This window comes from Barbus barbus (assembly GCF_936440315.1).
Source record: "Barbus barbus genome assembly, chromosome: 36".
In the NCBI taxonomy this organism is placed as follows: domain Eukaryota; kingdom Metazoa; phylum Chordata; class Actinopteri; order Cypriniformes; family Cyprinidae; genus Barbus; species Barbus barbus.
In genome coordinates, this window is record NC_136714.1 from 15,543,153 (window position 1) to 15,568,639 (window position 25,487).

At 35.9% G+C, this 25,487-nt stretch overlaps 3 protein-coding genes across 5 annotated transcripts in view; 2 read left to right on the plus strand and 1 right to left on the minus strand.

The window, feature by feature from the left end:
* Positions 1-99: 99 nt before the first annotated feature.
* LOC306855844 (serine/threonine-protein kinase Chk1-like) lies at positions 100-5,058 on the minus strand. The gene is made up of 13 exons (XM_079394760.1): positions 4,872-5,058; positions 4,548-4,620; positions 4,232-4,455; positions 4,026-4,090; positions 3,859-3,928; positions 2,357-2,545; positions 2,171-2,275; positions 1,873-1,968; positions 1,705-1,786; positions 1,428-1,593; positions 1,061-1,192; positions 845-946; positions 100-649 (listed from the first exon to the last, which is right to left on the minus strand). The coding sequence occupies exons 2-13, from the start codon at positions 4,610-4,612 to the stop codon at positions 557-559; spliced, it is 1,389 nt and encodes a 462-aa protein (XP_079250886.1). The 5' UTR covers positions 4,613-4,620; positions 4,872-5,058; the 3' UTR covers positions 100-556.
* Positions 5,059-5,404: 346 nt separating this feature from the next.
* On the plus strand, positions 5,405-10,194 carry LOC306855846 (cilia- and flagella-associated protein 53-like). Its single transcript, XM_079394764.1, has 8 exons — positions 5,405-5,793; positions 6,223-6,452; positions 6,534-6,707; positions 6,789-7,092; positions 8,080-8,298; positions 8,390-8,606; positions 8,875-8,977; positions 9,065-10,194. Exons 1-8 carry the CDS (start codon positions 5,725-5,727, stop codon positions 9,306-9,308), a joined length of 1,560 nt encoding a protein of 519 aa, XP_079250890.1. The 5' UTR covers positions 5,405-5,724; the 3' UTR covers positions 9,309-10,194.
* The window catches only part of LOC306855845 (unconventional myosin-Vb-like), a 61,272-nt gene continuing 45,720 nt past the window's right edge, over positions 9,936-25,487 (plus strand). The window contains exon 1 of one of the 3 annotated variants that reach the window (XM_079394761.1): positions 9,936-10,194. In XM_079394761.1, the coding sequence (XP_079250887.1) occupies positions 10,168-10,194 (27 nt within the window). In that variant the 5' untranslated portion in view covers positions 9,936-10,167. Of the gene's footprint in view, positions 10,195-11,799; positions 12,266-25,487 lie in introns of those variants that run through there. The other 2 variants (XM_079394762.1, XM_079394763.1) reach the window with 2 other exon arrangements.

Below are 25,487 nucleotides of genomic sequence, written 5' to 3' on the forward strand. Positions count from 1 at the left end.
TTCAGCTGCATCTAAATAACATGGGTTGAGATAAACCAATCATTTAAGTAAATGACTGACTGATATTTCGGTCTTTATAAGCAAAAGGCACTCTTTTTTGAACTCTCAATGTTTAATAAAATGAAGGCTGAACCCAACTGGTTTGTAGGATGTTAATTTGATTCTCTAGTGTGAGACAGTGAATTGTCTAAAGCAAGTTGCAGTACGGTCATGTTACATGCTTTAAGATCTTTACATTTTTTTCCTTTCTCCTTTTTCTAATTTAAACAGCTGACTAAGCCAAACAGCATTATTAATGACAGATTTATTTTCAATTTCGTTTTTCACATTCAGAATCTCACATCTTGTCAAGGGGCAAACATTATACCTTATCTTCATAGTAACGGAACATGAATGAACAGATAAACTTAACTTGAGAGCTTCTCCTCATTCCTCCACACATAAATCAGAAAAAAAGACATATGCAACTACAAACATATAAATCTGAACACGTTCCACGATCATAAAACTACGCATATGTGAAAGCAGACTTTGCATGTAAAAATGTGGACATGCATCAATTCAAAGGCAAAACCTTTTGGTTACTAATAATGTCAGACAGCTTCTGTTTTAGTTTCAGGAATATCCTCTTGAATTCCAAACCGTCCCCCTAGAACACAAAAGAAGACATTGATATTATCAAATCAATAATATTAATAAATCTACAAATCAATCAATAATAAAAAAAAATAATTCTTCACTCAAAGATTCTTGATATTAGGTTTAGTTAACAGCTAATTTAGAAGCATCATGCAATTAATAAATGAGAGCATAGAAGTAATTCAATGGTTTGGGTTGTTTTCACCTTTGACAATCGGAAATCTACTAAAATGCGTTCCTCCATTTCCAGGAAGTGCACTATGAAGATCAGCTTATTATTGCGGCGATCCATTGTGGACACTGTCGCCTATGAATCAAAAGAGAGAAAAGGAGACAAGATCAGTGCATTATATGGTTCTAGATTTAGTGCTAAGGATATCAAATGCTTTAAATGGTACAACTGATTGTTTTATTTGGTTACCTGATTGGTGCAGCTCTGTTTCCATGTGTGACCCATAGCAATACATGCATCCCGGAGAGCAACGCAAGACGGTTCTGCCTTTATCGTAGTAAAGAACCTAGTCATCCTTCTCACCAACCGCTGCCACGGGCTCTGAAAAAATGTATAAACAAGTATTTAATAAAAATCCATTATTTATTAAATTATTCAATGGGTAAAAAATTACATTAGTTAAATCAAGCCAAATTACAACAATAAAAGTGCTATGGAATTAAGAGCAAATATTGTTTACAGAAGTAAAAGACAAAGTGAAAATGTACAAAACAAGTTACAACAAAACAATAAATCAGCATACTATCATTAATATAAATTTTTTAGAATAGGTTACCTGGCTGGCACCTGGTGTGCCAAGCAGTTGGCTGCCCAGCAGCATGTGGTCAAAACAGGTGGGCTGTGAAAAGCTGACACTGACATCAGTGTGCACCGTCACCTCCTTCTCCTCCCACAATCCCTGCGGCTCAGGCTGAGAGCTGGAGATCTGTGCTCTGTCATCACTGCAGAAACACACAGGTAGTGATGGATGTGCTTCTTAGAACGTAATACAGCATTTACTGTATTTGTACTAAACTATCAAGTCAGCTGTTTTATATATTTGTCATACTGACCTGTTTTTTCTTCTTAGCTGCGAGAGCTCAGAATCAGCCCTATGCATTTTGGTTACTGGTGTGTCACTCTGTCGTTTTACTACTGTGGTCAAAAATTCAGATCCAAAAGAATCATAAACATTCCTTAAAGACACACATAATTAATGAGCTGATCTTTGAAAGCAGTACCTGATTTGAAACTTCTGCTAAACCATCTGTGCTTCTTAATTTCAGGAATGGTGAACCTGTCTTCTGGATTATGCAGTAATATCTTAGATAGCAGACCTGACAAAAAAAAAAAAAAATCACAAACTTCAGCATCACAGGTGTTTATAAATGTGTTTCTGTGCATTTGTGCCTTTTGTTCAGGGTTGCTTCTTCATGGTCCAAGCCAAAAGAGCCCACAAGTCTGGTCTAAATTAATACTGAAAGAAAATTTAATTAAATACTGAAATATACTGAATTAAATAACTCTTAAGAAGCTTACTCAGTGGAACAGCATCAATTTTCTTCCAGGGTGTGAGGTAGATTTTCCTCTCTAGCCAATCCAAATACTCCTGACAGTTTTCACTTGGCTGGTCCCATGGTAACTCTATGGAAAACTGCAGCTTACAATAGCTAAACTCTCAACAAAGATGCAGTCTCTGACACACACAGAATACTGATGTTTTACCTCCAGCTAACATTGCAGTGAGCACAATGCCACAAGCCCAAGTGTCTGCAGGTTGAGCGTGGAATGCTGAGCGTGACATCAGCTCAGGGGCAACATAGGGCAGAGTGCCACACAGACGGTTCAACGCCCGCTCCCGGCCACGGTGGCGGAACATGGTAGCCAGTCCGAAATCAGAGATCTTCAGATTATCTGAGAGAAAACATAATTTTTTATTTAATTTAATCTTAATTTAATTATATTTTTTATTTATTTTAATTATTTTTTATTCACAAAATTAGTTTAATCTTATTTATAGATTAAAATTAGTTTAATCTTATTTATTTTTAAATATATTCGTCAAAAACGAATATATTTAAAATACATTTCATTAGGGCTGGGTATTGTGACCAATTCTGCGATTCGATTCGATTCTTATTTTTATGGTTTCGATTCGATTCGATTCGATTTCGATATCGATTAGCTATCAATATTTCATTTAAAATGTTAGTTTTGCAGACATGGGATCCATATTTTGATATAAATGCTGGTAACTGAAACTCTCCTACTTAAGTTTATTACTGAAATACACATCTACATTAATAATAGGGTGCACACAGTTGTTTTTTTTAGTGGAGCAATTCGAAAGATGGTGAATATTCATATCCTCTTACGTGAAGCACGCGCATTAAGAATCGATTCGGGGATTTCCCAAATCGATATCGTTGCGTTAAACTGAAGATCGATTAAAATCGGAGAATCTATATTTTTTACCCAGCCCTACATTTCATACTAAGTATAGTTCAAATCTATTACCACATTTACGGATATATCGCTCAAGACTTACTGATAAAAAAATTATAATTAAACTTTATTTGGAGTACTACTTGTGCACAATGGACATTTCTTAATATTAAGCCTAAAATGTGTTTTAATGTCACTATTGATGAGGATTCAACAATCTTTGATAATATTTGTCTTTGAGTGCAAGATATTTAAAAAGTGTACCTAAAGTATACTTGCAATGGTTCCACTTCAGCACAATCAAATATACTTTAGTATATCTTAAGTAGCACAATTAAAGTGCATTAAGCACAAAATTAGTTGTTACAATTTAGCAGACTAAGTATACCAGTTTAGTATACTAAAGGTAAAATTTCAGGGTGTTTATTAAGTACATAGATATGTATATGTACTTGTAATATAGGCCTACATAGCATGAAATAATTGATTTTTAAACACATTTTAGTTGATTTATTTTTCACTATGATGATGATTATTATTTATTTTTAAATATATTTATTGCATTTCTCTCCAGCACTTTCTTGTCCCCTGGAGTCCCAAGACCCCAGAAGATACATCTCCTTAGATATTAATAATAACAGAATACAATTTTATGGGTGTCACAAAGTTGTGTCACAGCTATCACTGTTACATATATTAGCTTGGCTGGAACATTGCATTTACCAGTCAGAAGCCAGAATCTGTTTTATAATGGCATTTAACACAAGACCATTCAGATGTACCTTTATCATCAAGAAGAATATTCTCAGGCTTTATGTCACGATGTGTAATCCCAACACTGTGAAGATATTCCTGTAAGTGAGAATCTAGTTTTACAACAAAGGTGGATATGGAGTGAAAACCATTCACAAACACACAAAATGAAAATAATCCCAAAACTGACACTCACCACACCAGCTATTAGCTGCTGAAAAAACCTGTGCGCATCCTTTTCTGGCATCCCAACGTCTGGCTCTGTCAGTATTGGAAACAAATGACATTTTGAGTAGAATCTTCAATATTTGCTCATCGCGACTATTCAGACCCCACCAGATCTACATTATACTGAACAAAGCAGCTCATAAATGAATATGTCCTAATCCATGTTTGGCTCACCGATTCTGTCAAAGAGCTCTCCTCCGCTACAGTACTCCAGGAAGATGTACTGTGTCATCCCCTCACTCCTGTGCCCAAAGAAACGTACGATGTTTGGGTGTGAAAGCATCTTGCATATGCAAACCTCCTTCTTTACGTTCTCTATACAATCCTTGGCTTTTGCCATGTCCACAGCTTTCACAGCCACAGCCTCTTCTGTCTTCTTGTTGACCAGCAGTCGCACCCTACAATAATTTGAAGTAACTTAGATTAACACATTTTAAGACTTTAACGAATCAGGATGAGACTAATAAAAAGGACACTGATGATCACTTACTCTCCATACGCCCCCTCTCCAAGGGTCTGCACCACATCCCAGTCTTTAACAAAAGGCACAGCCATGATCTGATCTGTGGACACAAGTCAGAAGAACGTCCTTGAAAACTAATAGTAATAGCAGTAACGTTACTTGTGAAAAAAAGAGAATAAAAGCCAAAAACACTTGCACAGAATATATTAGTTTTGAGCAACTGTAAAATAAACAAAATGACACACATGCTAAATAAGACTAGACGTAAACAAGACGCAGTGAAATGTCGAATCCGATAACCTTGGGCTGTCCGATGTTAATTTCGTGTTATTTTGTCAAAAAAAAACATACCTTACGTCTCCCCAATGTCAGTGTTGAAGCTGTCCCATTTGATGCAGGCTGTTTATTTATTCGGTTGGTATATTTACACACATATGACACACCCGTTATAAGTCAAAAGACAGAAATATCTGTGATAATACAAGCGAGTCTGTCCAAACTTTGGCGCGTTCTGGAGACGTGACATCACCGGAAGCGCTTGGAGGAGAGAAAGTCTAAAATAAAAGTTTAAACAAGCAGTAACTTTAAAAATAAGGTGAAAAGTTTCATATAAACTGGAGTATTTCAAGGTATCCTTTTCGTGTTTGTTTTGTTCGAATTGTATTGTAAAACTGTTCAGTAACTAAGAGCATCAAAACCATACAAAATAAAATATCATAGCAGAATGTGAGTTAGTTATGTTATTTTATTTGTCCCTGCGCTAATATTAGAGAATATTAATTAGGATCAGATGCGTAAATGTTTGATTGTCTGGGTTTGAATTCTTTTCTTTTCGTACAAACAATAAAAAGTCAATTTGGCGGCCTTTATTTTGTATAGTTTCCAACGCTTGAAAACTATACAAAAGAAAAGCTCGCCTGTCACGGCGATCAAGGGAAATAAATTCACAGTCAAGATTAATGCACTTTTTGTGATACGACATTTAATTTGAAAGCATTTAAATATTGTAAAGCATAATTACTAACGTTAGTTGTCTTAATCGCCATCGTTATTGTCACATAACAGGAGCTGAAAGCAGACTATTGTCGACTGTCGTTGTTATGGCAACATCATGTCAGTTCCGTAAACACAACTACAGTTGGATGGTTATTTCTAAAGCTAGCTAGACTGTAAGAAAGTGGAATAAAAAAACAAGTCTTTTACCATGTTGACAGCCCACCGAAGCAGGACACGATGTCGGGAAGTAACTGGACCTGGACATTCAGTGGCATTGGTGAGTTATTAGCTATGCTGGCTTGACAAAGCTTGTCAAACGCTTGACAAACCGATTCATTATTATTATTAACTTACTAGTAGTAGTAACGTTATATCAAAATTTATGACCCAATTCTTCCTAAAACGGTCAATCAAAACTGCCCAAAATCCCATAGACTTACATGGAAAGCTTTCTTTCTTTCTTTCTTTCTTTCTTTCTTTCTTTCTTTCTTTCTTTCTTTCTTTCTTTCTTTCTTTCTCCAACATAAAGTTTATCTTTCAAACTTTTCCATCTAGATCCCTATTAGTCTCTTTTATAATATTTTTAGTTACGTTAATGAAAGTTACTGTAAATGTAAATTTGTGTACTGTTTTAATGTAGATATTTAATAAAGTACATACATATTATTTAAAAAAATTGTTTTTGTCTCAAATATGTGCATTTCAGAGAGCAAAGCCTCCTTATTCCAAAGACGTAGATGACATCTTTCTGCGGACGAGGAAACAGGAGGCCATACGGAATGAAGTGCTGGAGTTTACCAAGAATCAGAGCTCCTGTGATGTGAGAATGCGATGGGAAAGGAACACACAACACCGGATGGTGTCGGCCACTATTAGTAGACGTCTGCAGGAAGCAAGAGAGCAGTACCAGATGGACATTGATGAAAGGAGGGAAAGGTTTGAATGGAATAAATAACCTCATATTAAGAAATCATCTCATTGTATAGTGTAATGACTTTGTCGGGCTCTTTTTGACAGGCTTCGTGAGCTGCTAGAGTCAGAGGAGCAGGAGTTCTTCAGGGAGATGGAGACAAAAAAGGAGACAGTGTTGGAGAGGCAAGCTAAGATGCTTGAAAGAGCAAAGACTCTGCGAGAGAGAAGAGAGAGTGAGAGACAGAGACTCGTTGCTGAGAAACTTGATCAGCTCTTCAGGTAGAAGACTGTATTATTAGTGGTTGGACGAACATGAATTTGGATTCAAACTATAAGATGTTCCATCTTACTGTGTTTTAGAGAGCAAAGTGAGGAGCTGCGTGCTGTGCAGGTGAGGCGCAGACAGGATGAGGTCTGTACTGAGCGTGCTGCTCAGATTCATACTAAGGAGGAAGTGCAACGGATGCAACAAGAAGAAGACAGACTGTTCGCCCAGATGTGGGAGAGCGACAGGCTGGCTAAAGAGGGGCGTCATAACCAGGAGGTTCAACGGCAGAGAGAGAACAACCTCCAGCAGAAGGAATTCCTGCAGGCACAGATGGAAACGACTGAGCAGCAGAGAATACGGGCCAAGCAACTTAAGCAAGAGGAGGCCCAGTTACTGGTATTGATCATATTATTCAATAGGATGAATCAATCAAATCAAGCCACAGTTATTATTAGGAATGCACGATATGTCTGTACCATATCAGTTATTGGCCAATTTTAGACATTTCTTTTTTTTTTATTGAACTGTATCAGTTCAGGCATGCTCATTTCCCTTATCATTGAATTTAAATGACTTTAATGGTCACTTCAATTTCATTAAATTAATATATTATTCTGTAATTGTTGAGTTTTTTTGTGTAATGTGTTATTAATTAACACATTAATTAATAATACTAATATTAAAACTAATATTTTTTAATAATGTAAATATAATATAAGTTTTAAATAATAATGTTTAAATAGCATTGATTGCATTTATAATATTAGAAAAATAAAATATAAATATCAGAACAATATATATATATATATATATATATATATATACTGTATATTTACTATACATTTCTTATAAACTAATATTTTTAAATAATATAAATAAATGAATGTAAATACACAATTATTTAATAAAATATATTTAATTACTACATAAAAAGTAAACTACTGTTACTGTTAAATATAATCTTATAATGTAAGCAAATCACAATATTAATCTTTAAATAGTTGTAATGTGATATTAAATAAAAATTTATATTTCTATTTAATAATATAAATGTATATACAGTATATATTATTTAATATACACTTATATTGTTAAATATAAATAAATTAATAAAAAAATAAAATATAATTTTTTTTAAAATAATATAAATAAATAAATAAATGTAAATATTATACAATTATCAAAAATAATATTTAAAAACTTCATGAATAAAAAAAGTATACCACTGTTAAATATAATCTTTAGCAAATCTCAACAAATCTTTACAAACCATTTGTTTTAATGTTGTGATGCCTAAATTGACTTGCTGCATTAAACTTTTTTTAAAAATACAGTAAATGTTGAAGCTGCGACACTCACTCGTGTGAATGCTGTGCTTCTTAGAGAGAGCACAGGGAGATGCTTCGTATGGAGGCAGAGAGAGAACACAGGCAGAAGCTCCAAGACCAGGAGAAACGACGTAAACAGCTGGACCTTTCCCTTCGGCTGAAGATGAAGCGCCTGACACGAGATCGGCAGGAAGAGCTGGCTCTGGATATGAGCATCCTGGAGCAGCTAATGACTGGAGAGAGAGATGAAAAGCAAGATGAGGTCCTCAAAAAGGTTAGATTTCAGCCAACACTGTGGCCATTTTTGACCATCACTTAAAGAAATGTAAATTTCAAATTTTTTATAAAATGTCCTTCCTAAACAGCTGGAGCGTCAAGAGGAGCAGCGCAGGTACAGGGAGTATCTGGCAGAGCAGCTGGAGGAGCAGAAACGCCAAGAAACTGAGACTGAGCAACTGTTTGAATCAGAGCTGCAGCAAGCCTGGGCCCGCAGGGAGGCACAGTGGCGTCAGGAAAAGGCAGCAAGAGACCGACTTATGAAGGATGTCATAGACACTCGCCGACTGCAGATCCAGGAGAAGTGTAAGGAAAATGCTTTAAAATCAGCCATTATATATATATAACATATAATGCAATATAATATAATATAATGTACTTTTTATATATCAAAAAGTCATTTTAAATGTAATCATAATGTGTGTATATATATATATATATATATATATATGCAAACACACACAAACACTAAAAGATATATATAATGTATCATATAGCCTAATATCATGTGATATATTATGATTATTATATTAATTAAAAATATATATAATGATGGTGCTATTTTTCTGTTTAGTGAATGAGAATTTGCTGAAACAGGCTGAGCCTTTCAAAGAGAGAGAGGAGCTCGACAGAATCCTTGAAGAGAACAAATTGCTGGATGAAGAAGAAATGGCTCGGTTGGTTCCTGTCTGCAAAATTGTTCAACTTAATCATACCTATACCAAAATGTATAAAAAATAATATTTTGTTTCCTAAATTTCCAGTTTAAGGGAGGCCACTCAAGAGTATAAGGCTGATTTATTGGCTCAGATGCTGCACCGCCAGCGCATTCATGAAGCAGAACAAGCTGAGGAAGAACACGAATTCCAGAGGGGTCTGTGGTACCAGGAGCAGTACAATAAGAAGATCCAGGACATCCTCTCAAGGCCAATATCCGGCACCACAGCAGTTCATCCCTTCAGGAGACGAGAGCGCCCCTGCTCCAACTTTGGTGCACAACTGGCATAAATCCAACACATTCTATTCTCAACATTATTCATAACATGAGTATACAAATATACAAAAATTAAAAAAAGATAAAAAAAGTAACTTTCAGTGAACTTCCATGCTTAAATACCTTATATGCTCATTTTTGAATAACTAGATGTTGTATATTTTACACATTTGTGTGATCTGTGATCAGATTCATTATCCCTGTGCTAAAGTTTGTATTCAAACTTAAATACAAGTCTGACTGGATTAACTTGTTTTGAGGTAGATATTTGCATGTTTAAAAGTTCATTATTTAAAGAAAGCCAATCATTTCAATGAATAGACTGCAAATAGTGTCCTCTTTTTGCTAGTCAGTCACACGTCCTTATACACCACGTCTTACACCAACCATCTAATTAAAAACAATGGTAAACTGTCCATGGTTGCTATGAAACATGTACAGTACATAGTATCAAGAGAGGTCAAAAGGTTAAGGTTCAAAAATGACACAGTTAACATGCAGACTATTTCCATAATGATTGCAACAAGGTTTTAGACCAGTAAGCTGCTGGGTTAAATGATTAGTGGGTGGATAAGTTTTGATGCTGCAAATACCACAACAGCTCGTATATGGTGAAGAAGTTAGTCAACACCCAATACCTTACCTAGGAGTGGTATGGGTGTGGAGCAATTGGTCTGATGTCATTTTTGTCTTTTTTTTCTCAGTGGCTGTTCAGACAGGTTTAACTTTTACCCAAGCCAGTTTGGGACGTCAAAATTCAGCAAAGTATGCTATACAATCTTTTTAAGCATGACATGAGGAATATACATCTGAATAATTCAGAGCTCTGATGATCATTGTGTCTGTGGATATTTGTACAATTTCTGAAAGAAGATGCGTGAACATGAACTTTATGTCAAGGTAGGTCAGGCATTGCTACTTTTTGATTTTAGATTTCCACATCACATTAATTACAGTATATGGTCCACTGAGAGTTACAGGTTACAGCTTTACGAATAAATACATTAAACATGTTCATGTTTTCTTTCCTCATTCAGGATGTGAACAGTATGAGCTTTTCTCATTCTGAATTTATGTTTCATCCTGTGGTTTACTCATGGCTTGTGTCCACTCTGCATTTTGCAGATAAGAGTAGAGAGGCTGCTGTGTTGCTCAGCTTTGTGTCATTGATTAATGCTGTAGACACTGAGCACACACAGTGCACACTCTGATTATTCTAGGCAGCTTCTGCTCTCAAATATTTCTGAGAAACACAAGAAAAGTACATGTATAGAGTCTTGTGTTAAACTTCACTTTGTATGATCACAAGGAAATGGGAAATTATGTAATCTTGGTGCAATTATGTGTTTCCATGCATTTAATAGCTTATAATGTGTAATAAGTAGACTATTTTAGCACTATGTGTTTCAAGGTCTAGTTGAAGACAAAAAAGTATTTTAAAGTTATAATAATTTAATGGAGTAAACATTCATGTAATGTAAAATGCTCTCAGATGACTGTCAAAAACACACTGCATTTAGCAATATGTATATGTAATTGTTTTGTATGGATCTATGAAGCCATTCAAAAATTATAATTAAAAAGTTAAATAAGACTGCAATTATTTAAAAACTGTCTTGAATACACATTTTCCAGAAGAAACATGTACTAATTTTTTTATTTAAAACTAATTTAGAATTTTTACTTTTGACATTTTTGTTTGGTCTAAAGCCAAATATGTATGCAATAACTGTCCAGAGAAAGGAAAACAGTCTCTAAAAAATTACATTACTGCAAAAAGTTGATATTATTTCTTTAAAAAAGCTATTTTACATTTAAATGTGCATTTAGTCAGTTAGCAGATGCTTTTATCCTAAGTGACTTTGGATAACAATTTATCATAAGACCCAAATTCAGCTATCAATAGGCCTATTCACAGTACATACTGTAATGCCAAGTTTTCAGTGTAAGCTAGTGGTACACAAGATAGAGCAGAAGTGCAATGCAGAAAAATAAAGAAATAAAAGGGGGTGGGGCTGGATTTATTATAGGAAGTGCCTTTCTTTATGATTTTGTTTTGCTTTAAAATATTAATAAGAAAACCATTTTGTTGACATATGACTAAAGTAAACTAAAGGGGATCCCTTTGGACCCTCATCATTTTGTTTTCTTTCTTTTGGACATCATTATTTGTCATTCACACATACGTATATTTACATCTCATTTACAGCTATGAGACAGATGCTTGTAGCTTTGCATTTCTTCTCATTTGGTGTTCAGAACTAATTTAAATGTAAACGGGATTTTTACAAAGGAAAACGCTTTAAAAATGCTCTAGTAATATTTTATTATTGCTGTCTAAGCAGAAACAAGCGGACAATCTTTGAATCTTTACTTACAATAAGCCACGACATTCTCATTTCTTTTTCAGTGCAGTTTTTAGAGTAGTGCTGTAATTGGCCAGAGGGTGTCGCTGTAGACACTGAATTGTGCCTTTGAGGCTCTGCCACTGCGGTCATGTCAGTCAGCGTGATAGAGTCCATGGAGAAGGGAAGAAGGGAGGGAAGCAACTTCACTCCTGCTTTTTGACAATTACATATTTTCCCATATGTAACCAGTACCTTTTGGTCATTATTATGACTCAGTGATTAGTCGTGATCATCGCTTATTTTTAACTTGACTTTTAATATGTGGAGGAGGAGATTAAAGGGGCTTGTCCAACTCCACTTCAATTATGGGGACAGACACCTGCCGTGACCAGGCGCGGCTAACGCGCTAACATTAGCCGTCATAGGGAGTTCAAAAGTACAAACCAGCACGACAGGACGACATGGAGTGGTGACAGGACACAGGAAACCTGGATTATAAAACTTGTTGGGAATATCATCCTGTTCAAACGGAGATATTTTAACTTTACGTGTGCTGATGTAACTAGTTTAGGTTGGGAGCTGCTGTATTTGGGATCATGTCTGTGACTGAACTCTACTCTAGGGTGAGTTTTATTTCACAATTAATGGCTAAATAAATAGTTAATAATTTGAGACAGGTGAACAGTAATATAATAATTTATTTACTGTGTGAGTTAAACGACACGAAGCGCCTTCACCCGTCTTAAATCTTCGTTTAATGTACGTTAGCGTGACTAGCTTGAATATTTTAATTAATCTCAAAACATCATAAAAGATCACAAAATGTAATATTCAACTATTTGACGCACTGCAGTTCTGCTTAACTGCCTTTAACTTCCTATAAAATACAGGGAAGTATCGCGGACAGGTGCGTGTTTCTGTAGGTTTCGGTCTGGAGGTAGTTTCGGTGTTCGCTGTGTTTCGAAAACCAATTGAGCTCCCTATCTAGACAGCATCTTTGAGCGCCTGCAAATGCGTCTTTGTTGCCAAATAATGCTGTCTATATAGGCAGCTTACTGGGTTAGGAGATACAATCAGTGTTTATGACGAGCTCTTCCTCTTTTGAGGACTTTTTAGTGACGCTTAAATGTCGTATTTATCTAAATATGCTGCAAAAGGAAAGACGTTTGTTTACGTTTTATGAGTATCTGTCAAACCTAGCATTAGCAATCAACAATAATTACTCTTCATTGGATATTAATGTACTGTACATTTTTTATTGACGAACTGTTTGCCAATATTATGTAACATTTGTTGGAAGGTGTCGCATTGAAGACCTCGTTTGAGCAAATCTATCTGTGTCTGCTTGTAAAATATTTGATTAGTAGTATACTATATATTTTATAGTATTATAAATATTTTTATTAGTATAGTAATTGGTACAAACGATTGGAAAAAGTCATACTTAGCAGTTATGCCTTGTATTCCACAAATATGAACATTTTGTTTATTTGTATTCTATTTTGACCCCTGATGGAAATATATTTTACGTGGGGAAAGCTAGCTGTCAATATGATACCTTGGTATAGCCTCATATTTATGGTCACACAGTAATGTTGCAGGTGACTCAGTCTTTCCAAGTTGTTTGGGCTTGTATGCAAAATTATATTTTTTTTTCAGTCTACAGCTGTGGACAGACTGTTCAGTTCAGTCCGGTTCTCACAGAGTCACCATAAGGGTGGATTCATATTACACCAGTTCAATCCCTTATTTTGGCCTTTGTGTTCTGGTATTGTTCAGATATGTTGCCCTAAAAGTGTTCCACAGCTTTCAGGTTGTATTATTAGCTTGTGTGCTGTTATCTCAACAATCATAAAAAGGCCGAACCAGTGCTGTCATCATAACCACCCTGCCCATGTGTGTCATCGATTACACTGAGAACAAATACTATTGAATGGACAGCCAGGCATTTTTCAGTGTAGGCCACTGGTTCAAGGGGGGATAGATAGTCAGGCATTATCCTTATTTAAGTGGATTTTCTTTTTTGTTTTAATTTTAAACACCCAAAGTCATCTGAGGCAACCCCCTCTTTCTCATCTCCTAATTAATTTTAATAATCTGCTGTTTGATAATCTGCATGGAGGACCAAGGAACAAATTTACCATCTTTTTTTTTTCTTTTTTTTTACCATCTTGCTTTTATTAAATAAGTTGTTTATCTAATATAATCATACACACACAGTACAATTTAGGGGGGTCTCATTTAAAGACCTCATGAAAAGAAGTAAATGTGCACCTAAACATATTTGAAAATACATTTTGAATGACAAATAATTTTATAAATTGTTTTAAATGACATTGTATTGCTTAATGCGGAGTCTGTAAGTTACTATGGATGTAGCCTGTTTTTGGAGCTTTGTGTCTTTCTTTGGTTATTGTTCTCAGAGAGAGGATTAGTTTGGGGCACAATGCACCCCTGCCTAAGTTTCGACCCCCCTCCTTAGTGAGAGGTTTTGTTGAATTGACCCTGACACAACCTAGATTTGTTGGGGGGGATAAAAAGAGTCATTAGCCCCAAGTAGACTCACTTGTGAGCCGTGTTTTCTTCTGTTGTGCTGTTTTAACAAAAACGCCCCTTTTCTATTTTTGTTCTGTGTACTACTTGTTGTATTCTATGGTCGTCTGTTCCCATTACTGCATCTCCTTGATTAAACTGTATGTTACGTCACTGCTGAGGTCTCTCAGTGCCTCGGGGCAGGTAAACAAGTCATGTGCAGGTCCAGGGGGAGTGGAGCATTGGGCTGGATGTGCGTTCACACTCCATTCACTCATGGCTCGGTTAATGTCACTGCTAAAGTGACTGATGCAGAAACAAGAATCTCTATGAGGGCTGGAGAGAGAAATCTGAGAGAAGCACTAAAGAGCTTTTATTGTAATGTTCATGCACCTTTTTGTGTTGAAAAAAGTACCTTTCTGAGTCCCAGTAAAACACAATTTAAATTACAGCAAGTTTAAAAATGGTTTATGACCAATTCTTGTTTTAACATCCCTGGCTCCATGAGCACAGCTCAAAGTTATACTATTATCCCAGTGATTATGAAAATAGTAGGCTATAGGGGGTGATACTGCTTAAATATTGATGAATTAATATTAAATTGTATTTAGATATTTTCAGGATTTTAACAATGTTTTAGGTATTACACTATGTATAGAGTTTTTACATTTTTTTTATAGGGGTTATTAATTTGAGTAAACCATTACTTCAACCAAAAAGATGGTTAGAATATTAGTATATATATATATGTATATATATGTATATATATATATATATATATATATATACATATATATATATATATATATATATATATATATACATATATATATAAATATAATAATCAAGGTTATTCACCAAATAAACCAAGTTGACACTGCATTCAAGGTACATGTATTATTAGACCTTGCTTTTCCTGAGATTAGAGCTCATGACTTTGGTGTTGCTAGTGCTGTGCTCTACTGTTTGAGCTACAGCAAGGCGATGCAGCATAGCCTCCCAATTGTTTTATTGTGTCCATATACAGAATTGGGAAAAGGGGTGCAATGAAACATTTATTTGGTGCACCTGCTCTCTTGTTACTTTTCATTGATTTAACAGGAAGTCTCCTGGGGAAGCTCACCTGTTAACCCCTGCTACTAAGCCCTCACTCCTGATCCATCACAGTCAGGTACTGGTGTCAGATTTCACAGTGAGTCAGACAAGCAACCAGTTATTCCTGGATAGTGGTCACTGGTCAGGACAAAGATCACAGGTTGAAAAGAAAAAAGTGTGATGCGTTCTTCATGGAAACACCTGATCTTTCCCTGTAGGGCTTTTGTGAGTGTGCTGCCAGTGATCAGGGTGTGGCTAGAGACAGAGCTTTGTACTAACCGTTTACCCTGTAGCCTAAAGGGAAAGTCTGGAGAATCCAGTGAAACCTGAGACTTCCTGACATCGATCATTCCCAATTAGAAATATACTAGTAATGTAAGAAAAGTTTATTTATTTCTAGTAATTACTGTTATTCATAAATGTTTTGAGCTTTCCATTCAAGTCTTTGAAGTCAACATGAATTCACTGATGTTAATATTTAAAGGGGTCATATGACGTTGCTAAAAAGAACTATATTTTGTGTATTTGGTGTAATGCAATGCGTTTATGTGGTTTAAAGTAAAAAAAAAAAACACATTATTTTCCACATACTGTACATTAGTGTTACTCTTCTATGCCCCGCCTTTCTGAAACGCGTAGATTTTTACAAAGCTCATCGTTCTGAAAAGCGAGGCGTGCTCTGATTGGCCAGCTATCCAGTGCGTTGTGATTGGCCGAATACCTGAAGCGTGAGACGGAAATGTTACGCCCCTCACCGTATTGTGATGGTGTTTTCTAATGCCGACGAGACTAAAACAATAAAACCCATTACCAACGTAGCATTTGTTGCATCCAGTGGGGACATAATTACTGATTATAATGACATATACTGTCTTTTTACGCGTTGCATTGCGCCACGCCGTGTAAACATTACCATGTCTGCATTTGTGATCGGAGAAATGACAAACAACAAGCACTACTCTACACTGCTCAAAACTCACATTTGAATAGTCAGTAGCAGAAACACACTTACAGGCTGTGAGTCAGAAGCATCAGACTGTCCTTGCGAAGTTGGAATTGCCCCACTTTATAGAAACCAGCAAGCCAGCATTGTAGGCTACTCTCCTGCCAGGTTCAGGAAATAGTCTTCCGTAAAATGCGCTGCACACACTTGAATATTTGCATTGTACTTTTCTGGAACAGTGTTGTAAATACAACTTAACCACTGATTTCTAGTTGAAGCCCAAAGAAAGTACTTTTGCTTTCACAACAAAACACAGCGTCTCCAGGACATGGCACTGGCGGCAGCAACAATACTACAGCCAGAATAAAAATCACACCCTCTTTTCGTATACATTTGTGCGGTGTTATGAAAATCTCCCCACATCTTGACGTAGACATGTGGGGGGCGTGTTTGAATGAGGTGTTTTAAGGGGGCGTGGTCGAGTCTTAACTTTTATAAAGAATATCTCTTTGGTTTTGAGACTTTAGTCTTTGCAACTTCAGGGATCTCATCTATGCACAATAGATTTATTTTTAATAGAATATTTATTTTTGTGGAAACTGATGTTTTTCAGGATTCTTTTATGAATAGAAAGTTCAAAAGAACAGCATTTATTTAAAATGGAAATTTTTTGTAACATTATACATGTCTTTTTACCGTCTCTTTTTTGGAAAATATCCTTGTATCTTTAAAATACAAAATATTATACAGATCCTAAATGTTTGAAGGGTAATATAAGTGATAATATACTGTAAGTATTCTGTTTTACTCTGAAATACACCAAATTATGAAGTAGGTTGCGAAAAAGAAGTTTCATGTTGACTTTAAAGGTGAAATATATTGTTTTTATGCCACTGGTGGAATTTTGCGCAATAAGTTGTTTCCAGACAGGTTTTCAAAACATTACTAATATTTCTGCCCTCCCCTATCTGCCATTGTTTAGAAAAACAGGTAGCTCTGGTTAACAAATGTGCGTTGAATATTTGAGGACAAATACATTCCTTAACCACAGTTTTCAGACCCAGTTTTACAGTGCGTTTTGTGTTACCATTCGTTATGATCCTTTGATCTCTCTTTTTAAACAAAATCAAATCATTACAGCTGCTGCAAACACTCATTCAGTTTAAAAGCTGACGTGGATCCAGGCCTCTTCGTTACGCATCTACAAGAAACCATGCAAAACCAGTCACACAGGTCTCACCTCAGTTCCTCATCAACTCCCTCCCACCGCAACAGCTTTTCCACTCTTTATCTGTGGCCTTCATTAGAGTGTCTTCAAGCCCAACAGATCACACTGAGAGCTCGGACTCTGAGATAATGAAACAAAAGCATCAGACTTCTTCACAGACAGCTGAACTGTTTGACTGCTTGTATTATTTATGTCAATATAGCACACACATATATAAATGATGCAGTTTGGCCACTTTTGCTGAGGTGAGTGCTGTGTGACAGTCAATCCTGTATCTTAAATGTAAATGACCCTGACAAACTTGTAGCTGATTGTATTGACTCTGATGAGAAGTTCCATCTCATTATAGTGTCAGGAAATGCATTGGAACACTTTGCAAAGCAGTCAGGCTCACACGATGACAGGATGAGGTGTGGGATGGCATGCATGCTAAACAAACCAAAGTGAACGGAGGACCCTGCAAGTCGAAAAATGACGCTAAAGGGATATCTTGAGCGTCAAAAAACGACGCCGAGTGGTCATGACCAAGCTTTGATATGTGACGAGTTTGGAGTGAGAACGTGTTGGTCTGGTTAATGGTTTCCCTTCTTGGCTTTTATTAGAGATTCCGTCACTGCTTCTTCGTGCAGTATCAGCTTTTATGGTTCAAAGATCATACCTGTTTCAGCTGATTGATTTTTCCGTTTGAGCTTTGTCATGCATGCTACTTCAGTTTGTGTTCTGAGTATTTGTGAGAAATCCAGAATGGGGGTTAACAATAGGGAGATTAAAAGCAAGACAGTTGTCTCTCTATTAGACATACAAAAATGCCACTGCATGAAAGATGATGCAATGTCATTTATTTCATTTCTTGTCTGCTTATGTTTTGCGGCTGTTGTTTAGGCTTTGAGATGTGGCATCCAAGGCTTTTTTCCATCAGACATGCCATTCATGTTTTTCTGTCATAATTTAGAACAGGGTTTCCCAAAAGGGGCTCTGTGAGTTGATGAAACGCTAATAATTAATTCTATAGGATGTAAAATAAAGAAGTGGGACTGCACAATAATTGCCATAGCTTAGTGTGATTAAGAAACCAAAGGATGCTAGTTTATTAAATAAATGTTATAGTCTATTTTAGACTATAGTCAGTTTCAGATTGAAGCACACAGCACATTTTTTTTTTCTATAATTATAATTTACAACCATAATACATATTATATTAGATATATTAAAGAGCCATATTATATCTTTGTTTTCATAATTAGTTTAAATAATAATATTTTGTTTTTGTTTTTTTGTCCAGACAATGAAAAGTCAATGAGGTCCAATTTTGTTTTCTCAAATACCTTCTTTTGTGTTCCACAAGAAAGAACGACAAACAGAAAGCCATACTTTTTTGGGATGACATTCGAGTAAATTATTGTGGGGTGAGCTATGCTTAAATAATGGATTTCAAGTGTGATAAACCCATAAAGAGTTTCTCAGAACCGTTTTTTTGATACTGCACTTCACCGTACATTCTTTAGAATTCAATGCACTCATTTTCCATGCCAGTTTTTTCCGGACTCACAGGAAATAGTTGATAAGCAAGTTTCTCAGTCAATTCAGCATTTCTCTGAGGAACCAGCATTGATTAATCCATGTGAAAATCCCTGTGAATAACTTTATAGTCCTTTATAGAAGCTTATTAGTATAATAATTCTACTTTATATTAAAGGGATAGTTCACCCCAAAATTTCTGTCATTAGTTACTCACCCTCATGTCCTTCCAAACCTGTAAGACCTTCGTTCATCTTCAGAACACAAATTAAGGTATTTTTGATGAAATCGGAGAGCTTTCTGATCCTCCATAGACAGCAACGCAACTGAAGGCCCAGAAAGGTAGTTAGGACATCGTTAAAATAGTCCATGTGACATCAGTGCTTCAACCTTTGTTATGAAGCTACAAGAATGCTTTTTGTGTGCAAAGAAAAATATCTTCATTTGTGTTCCGAAGATGAACATAGGTCTTACGGATTTGAAACAAACACAAGGGTAAATAATGACAGAATTTTCATTTTTGGGTGAAGTATCAGGCATCCTAACACACATGTATAAATGAAGTGCTCTTTACTGAAGACACCATAAACAATGTGTAGTGTGTAAGAGACAGCACCAACCTTAAAGGGCTATGCAACAATTAATAACTCTACAACACTCACAGTTGGTTCTGATCATGTATTAGCATGTTGCTAAGCTAATATTATTTTATTTGGTTGAAACTATTTTTCAGTACTTTTCATTTCCAATTAAATCATTTGCATTCTGCATTCCCTCAATTTAACAGGTTTGTTGCAATGCATTGTTGGACATTGTGTGTAGCATAGGCCTATAGGTTTCTTAGATGACGGTATGTAATGAAACAACATTCATGTCAGTAGAAGATCCAGTCTTTTTATGGTGTCAGTTGTTATGATGTCATAATATGTGCTCAGGCGGATGATGTAGTCACTACAAGCTGTCAAAATTTTAATCTTATCCCTAATCTTACATAATCTGCCAATCATGCATTCTTTCCCTTTAACTGAATTCTTCCACACCAAGTTAAAGAAACATTACAGGCAGTATTGACTGGACACTATAGGTGTGTTTTGATGGGGATTTTCTCTTTGTGTCTCTTTGTTATTCAAAAAAGGACATGCTCAGCACTGGAGCACAAAGTGATATTAATTAGTGTTAATTAATTAGTTATATGAAAGGGGGCCAGTGTTTCTCCCCAACCTAAAACAGAGGTAGGACCAAATAGACTCTTTGGTTTAATTGGGCTTCACCCATCCTCAGTCTGTAGTGTGGATATTTGTTGTAATTGTATTGGTAATGAGGCATTTGTTCATTCACTATGTTCATAAATATAGAATTAGGCCTCAGTTTATGTCATGTGACATATGATTTTACCACATACAATGTGCTTTTTCCACCATTTATGACCACGACCATATCAACCTCATCATCTATAATCTCCACAAAAGTAGTGATAAAAATCTGTATTTTTTATGTTTAGATTAGAAAATTAGTTTTTCTGTATATAAGCTATAATTGTACATTGTGACAAATATTGTCCATCAAACATTATAAACGCATTGTATTTTAAAGGCACAAAATGTAAGATTGTCATCATATAATATCCAAAAACTACTTGCACAGTGTAAAGTATGCATCACATCTATTTAAACATGTTTGTCATATATCATTACTGTAAATTTGAATTATGTTAATTAACCCCATCACCGTGATGCTGATCTGAAAACACTGCTGTAATGCTATGCCTTTAGGTATAATGGTCTTATGAGCTGATACAGGTGATATTTTGTTTACAAGTCTTCACTGTACAGTAAGTACAAACCTGTAACTTTTGTTACTTCCTTGACAACATAGAAAAACACCCAGGCCTCTTATCACAGTCTTCCGCTGAGGCTGTCATAATAGACTCCCATGTTTTGTCATCAGAGAAAGATTTACAAGCCAAATAAATGGATGGTCTTGCGCAGCAGCATTTGCATATGGCCTGCTCTACTGAAACACCTCTATATTAGGGCAACTGAGAAACTAATGAGGTCAAAGCATCATATTTCAGTTCATTCATTTTGCTTTCTGTACACACGCCCATCTGTGGAGTTCCTCTGCTGTTTGTACCTAAAGCTTTCAAAAGGATAGTTAAAAAAAGTTTTATTGCAGAATGTCCAAGCTGCTCTTTTCCATAGAATAAAAGTGAATGTAGACCACTGCTGTCCAGACAAGGTTTTCAGTGAATAACATACATTTCTGGCTGTTTTTCACACTTTGGCTTCGTTATATAATACACAACATTTTTACTTACTGGAGCTTGGCAGCTTTGTTAGTTGTTGAAGAAACGCCATTAAAATGACTTAAAACATCAAAAATGTTAAATGATGTGAGTGGTGATTTTAATTTTTAGATGAACTGTCCCTTTGAATATGTGAAGTCTGTTAAATCAAGAGTTTCCCAAAAGAGTTTACTTTAGCCTAAGGCTCCAGTAATTGTCAGAGGTGATGCAGGTCTTCATGGGATAAGGTACATTTGCTTATCACACCTGTCATTCCTTGTACCTGGATAGATTTCCTGAAATGTCTGTGGTGAGCGTTTTGAATATTCTCGAATGGGCAGGTTTCCAGGATTTTTCTATTGATATATTTTTTTTTCATATGACAGTTAAAACAGGTCAGTTTTGATCTGTATCTGTCACAAATCCGGTCTATGAACTTCCGTTCACTCACCACCAGAGGTCACTCGCTCACCACATTGGCTCTTGCACTACACTAAGTGTTGCACGTTACCCCCGGACTACAATTCCCATCATCCATTGCACTGACAACACACACACAGCTGATTGCACTAATCACACAGCTGATTCCCATCACATGCCTTACTTAAACCATGGACTCCCTCAGTCAGATCACCGAGTATTGTCTAGCGTATATCACTCTCCTAGCGATAGCTACTTTACGGAGCCCACTTAGTTGTCATAGTCTTGCCTTGCCTGTTTTCTAGTGTTTTGATTCTTGCCCGTGTTTGCTGGATTAACTCTTTGCCTTACCGTTCGGACTCTGTTTGCACCTCGCTTGGACTATTGCTCATGTACCTGGATTATCTCGCTGCCTTGCCCTGTTGGATATTGTTCGCCGATTGTAGACCCACGCTTGCCCTAGGATTACTCTAGCTTGCCTGTGTTGTACCTTTTTGCCATTGCATGAACCTTGCTTGTTTTGTGACCACGTCCCTGAATAAAAGCCTTGCAAATGGATCCGCTCGCCTCTTGTCTCGTCGGCTCCGTAACAGTATCCGCAATTATAAATTGCTCAGGTATAAACCCAGCAGTTAAGTCCTTATTCTTTGTGTCCAGCTCAAAGGTAGTGCCATAAATTGAAGTCCAATTACACAGCACAATCCTAAACGACAGGACTTCCTTTATTATTTAGATCCTGTTCAGGTTTTTATTTTTACAAAGGCCACTAGATATGTACTTTAGCTCCAAAGTGGCATTTTTGATAAGATTAAAAACCATATTTCAGAGAAATTATGCAACTGTTGTGCTTACTCATCTGTGTGAGAGGGCACAAATGAAACCTGCATTATGAGCCAGTGTGGCTAAACTAAACCTTGTCTTTACTTAGAAGCGCATGACTTATTGGCCTTTGCTATATGTACTGACAAACATACTTTTTTTTTTTTTTTTTTTTTTAAATCATAAACAGAATATGGCTATCGTCTTGCATTTAATTTTCAAATTTTGAATTTAACATTTTTATCACTATACCTTTCCAAATTAAGGGTTGGTAAGATTTTCTAAATATCTTTGAAAAGTTCTGTTTTGCTCACCACGGCTGTATTTATTGGAGCAAAAATTCAGTAAAAACAATACTGTTATGATATATTACAACAATTTAAAAAATAATAATTTTGTCCCATTTTCTGTTTTAATATATTCTCAAATTTATTTGTCAAAGCTGAATTTTCAATATTCAAAGTCATATGGTCTTTCAGAAATCATTCTAATAATATGCTGTTTTTTATGCTCAAGAAATATCTTATTATTATCAAACTTGAAAACTTTTGTGCTGCTTGATATTTTTGTGGCAACCAGGAAACATTTTTTTCTGGATTCTTTGATTAATGGAAAGTTCAAAAGAACAGCATTTATTTGAAACGGATTTTATTTGAAATAGAGTTCTTGCTGTTATGTTTCTTTATATTTTATTATTATTTTTTAATCTTACTGCAGATTCTTGAACGGAACAGTTTCTTGAAAGTTGCACTTGGTTACTTATTCTGAAAAAGAAATGCCGCTTGTTTTTAAATTATGTAATGTGCGCCGTCATTCATACATTTTTAAGAAGTTGACTAAATCATCTTACAGTCACGGCATTTGCATTTTTTCTTCCAAATATCTATAAATTATAAATACCGTCTGCCACTGTCTAGCAAATTGTTACTCACTGGTTGCTAACACTGGACCCTTGAGGGGGGGCAGCTTACTTGTTTTCCACTTCATGAAAATGATGCAGTGCTCCAAAAAGTTTAAGATGAGCCTGTACCATCAGCTCTTATTAGCATCAAGCTACTTGCATCTCTTGAGCCCTTTGAACAGTCTTAACGCTACACTGAAACATTATAAGATGGCGTGATGTAACAGACTGCAAAGCCAGACAGGACCCCTGCTGTTCGATCGAAATATCTGTTTCCGCTGTGTCTTGGTGAATCTCACTGTTCGCTCCGTTTTTTTTTTTTGTATTTCTGCCTGAAGCACAGCACAGACTCCTAAAAGGCAGACTTTCTGTGTTCAGTACGTCCCGACATTTCACTCATCTCGGTTAAAGTACGTCCCCATTGTGTCAGACCAGATCAGTTGAGCCCGAACTTTAAAGCTGGATATACACCATGCAATTTTTTTGTCAGAATGTATGATGATCCCAGTAAGATCTTGGCATTCAATCAGGCTGTAGGTGTGACTTGTAGAAATTTAGGCTTTGTCATATCCTTGTTTAAATTACATTCACAAGTACACTCAAGAATAACAAAAATCACCTCCTTTTCCTGGAAACAATTCATTTTAGACCCTCAAGGATGCACGTGCTTTCTGCAACTAACTCCATGTGAAACTGTCACATGGGTAATATCAGAGCAGCACACTCAAATTCAGCACCGATTCAGTAGTATCTGCAGTATCTCTCACTCCGCCTCTAACTAGGATTGAAAACGCTGTTGTCAGCTGGGAAGCCTCTGATATGGAGCAACTTCAATGGAAAAGACTGTGCAAAGTTCAGGCGTAACAGGAAGGACTAAGGTGTCTTTTCCACTGTACTGTACACAATTGAGGGCAGCTTCTGTTTGTTTGACATTAAACCAAAATATCTTATATTTCCCATTCATTTAATGGGTATTTTACATTTATGTTTTAAAAATGGTCTTATTCACAGTACTGTGCCAGTGAATAGCTATGCCAAAAACTATGTATTTTGAGTTTTTGGTATGTTTATAGTGTTTCAAAAGGTGACCTTAAAGCACAACAAATAATTTAAGCATCATTTAATTGTCACATGATAAATTGGTACCGTATTGTTTATGTTCTAATAATTTAATATCACTGTTAAATATAATCTTTAGCAAATCTTAAAATTAACATCCATTTTTCATATTGTATTATGATGTTGTAATGGCTAAATTCATGTGCATTGGCAGTTTTAATATTCATAATTTACTGATCATCAGCCATAACTCTAAAATTAATGCAGTGCTATAGGTAAAGTGACAACTGAACATTTTGTCATCATTTGCTCAACCTTATGTTGTTTTAAACCTGCGTGACTTTCCTCTGTAGAGCAAAAAAAGAAGATATTTTGAAGAAAACAAACCATTTTGGTCATTTTGACAAAAAACACTGAAACATTCTTCAGAATATGTTCTTTTATGTTGCACAGAGGAAAGAAAGTCATACAGGTTTGGAACGACACCAGGAAGACAAAATGTTCCTTTTTGGCTCAAATATCCCTTATATTGTTCATCCCGGTTCCAATGGGATACTGATGGGGAGACTTTATAACAGTGTTTCTGTTTGACTGGTTGCTGCTTAATTTGAGAACATGGTTTATTAGTTAAGAATCTATTAAAGCTGATTATACAGAGTTGTGGTGGATTTAGTGACTAAATGTGCTTCTAATAAACTTGCTCTTTAAGCAGCTTATACCCACTGAGATTCTTTTGTGGATTTTTTGAAGGTCAAGAGCTGCGTTCTTTACTTCTAACTGCTTTCAGGAGAGATAACAGCACTCTCTCATTACATGCGCTTAGCCTTCAGCTTGCTTTCGGTTTATCACCACACAAACGTTGAGACACTGAGCATAACTAGGAGCAGAAGACAAAATGGTTTATCATTTAGTGGTGTAATATTTTCTTTGATTCATGACTCTCTTACTTTCTTTAATATCTTGGCTAAAGCTCAAGGCTAACAGGAAGGGAATCCATCTCCATTAGTCCTTTGCTGGGTACTGCAAACCTCTGTCTGTGTCATGAT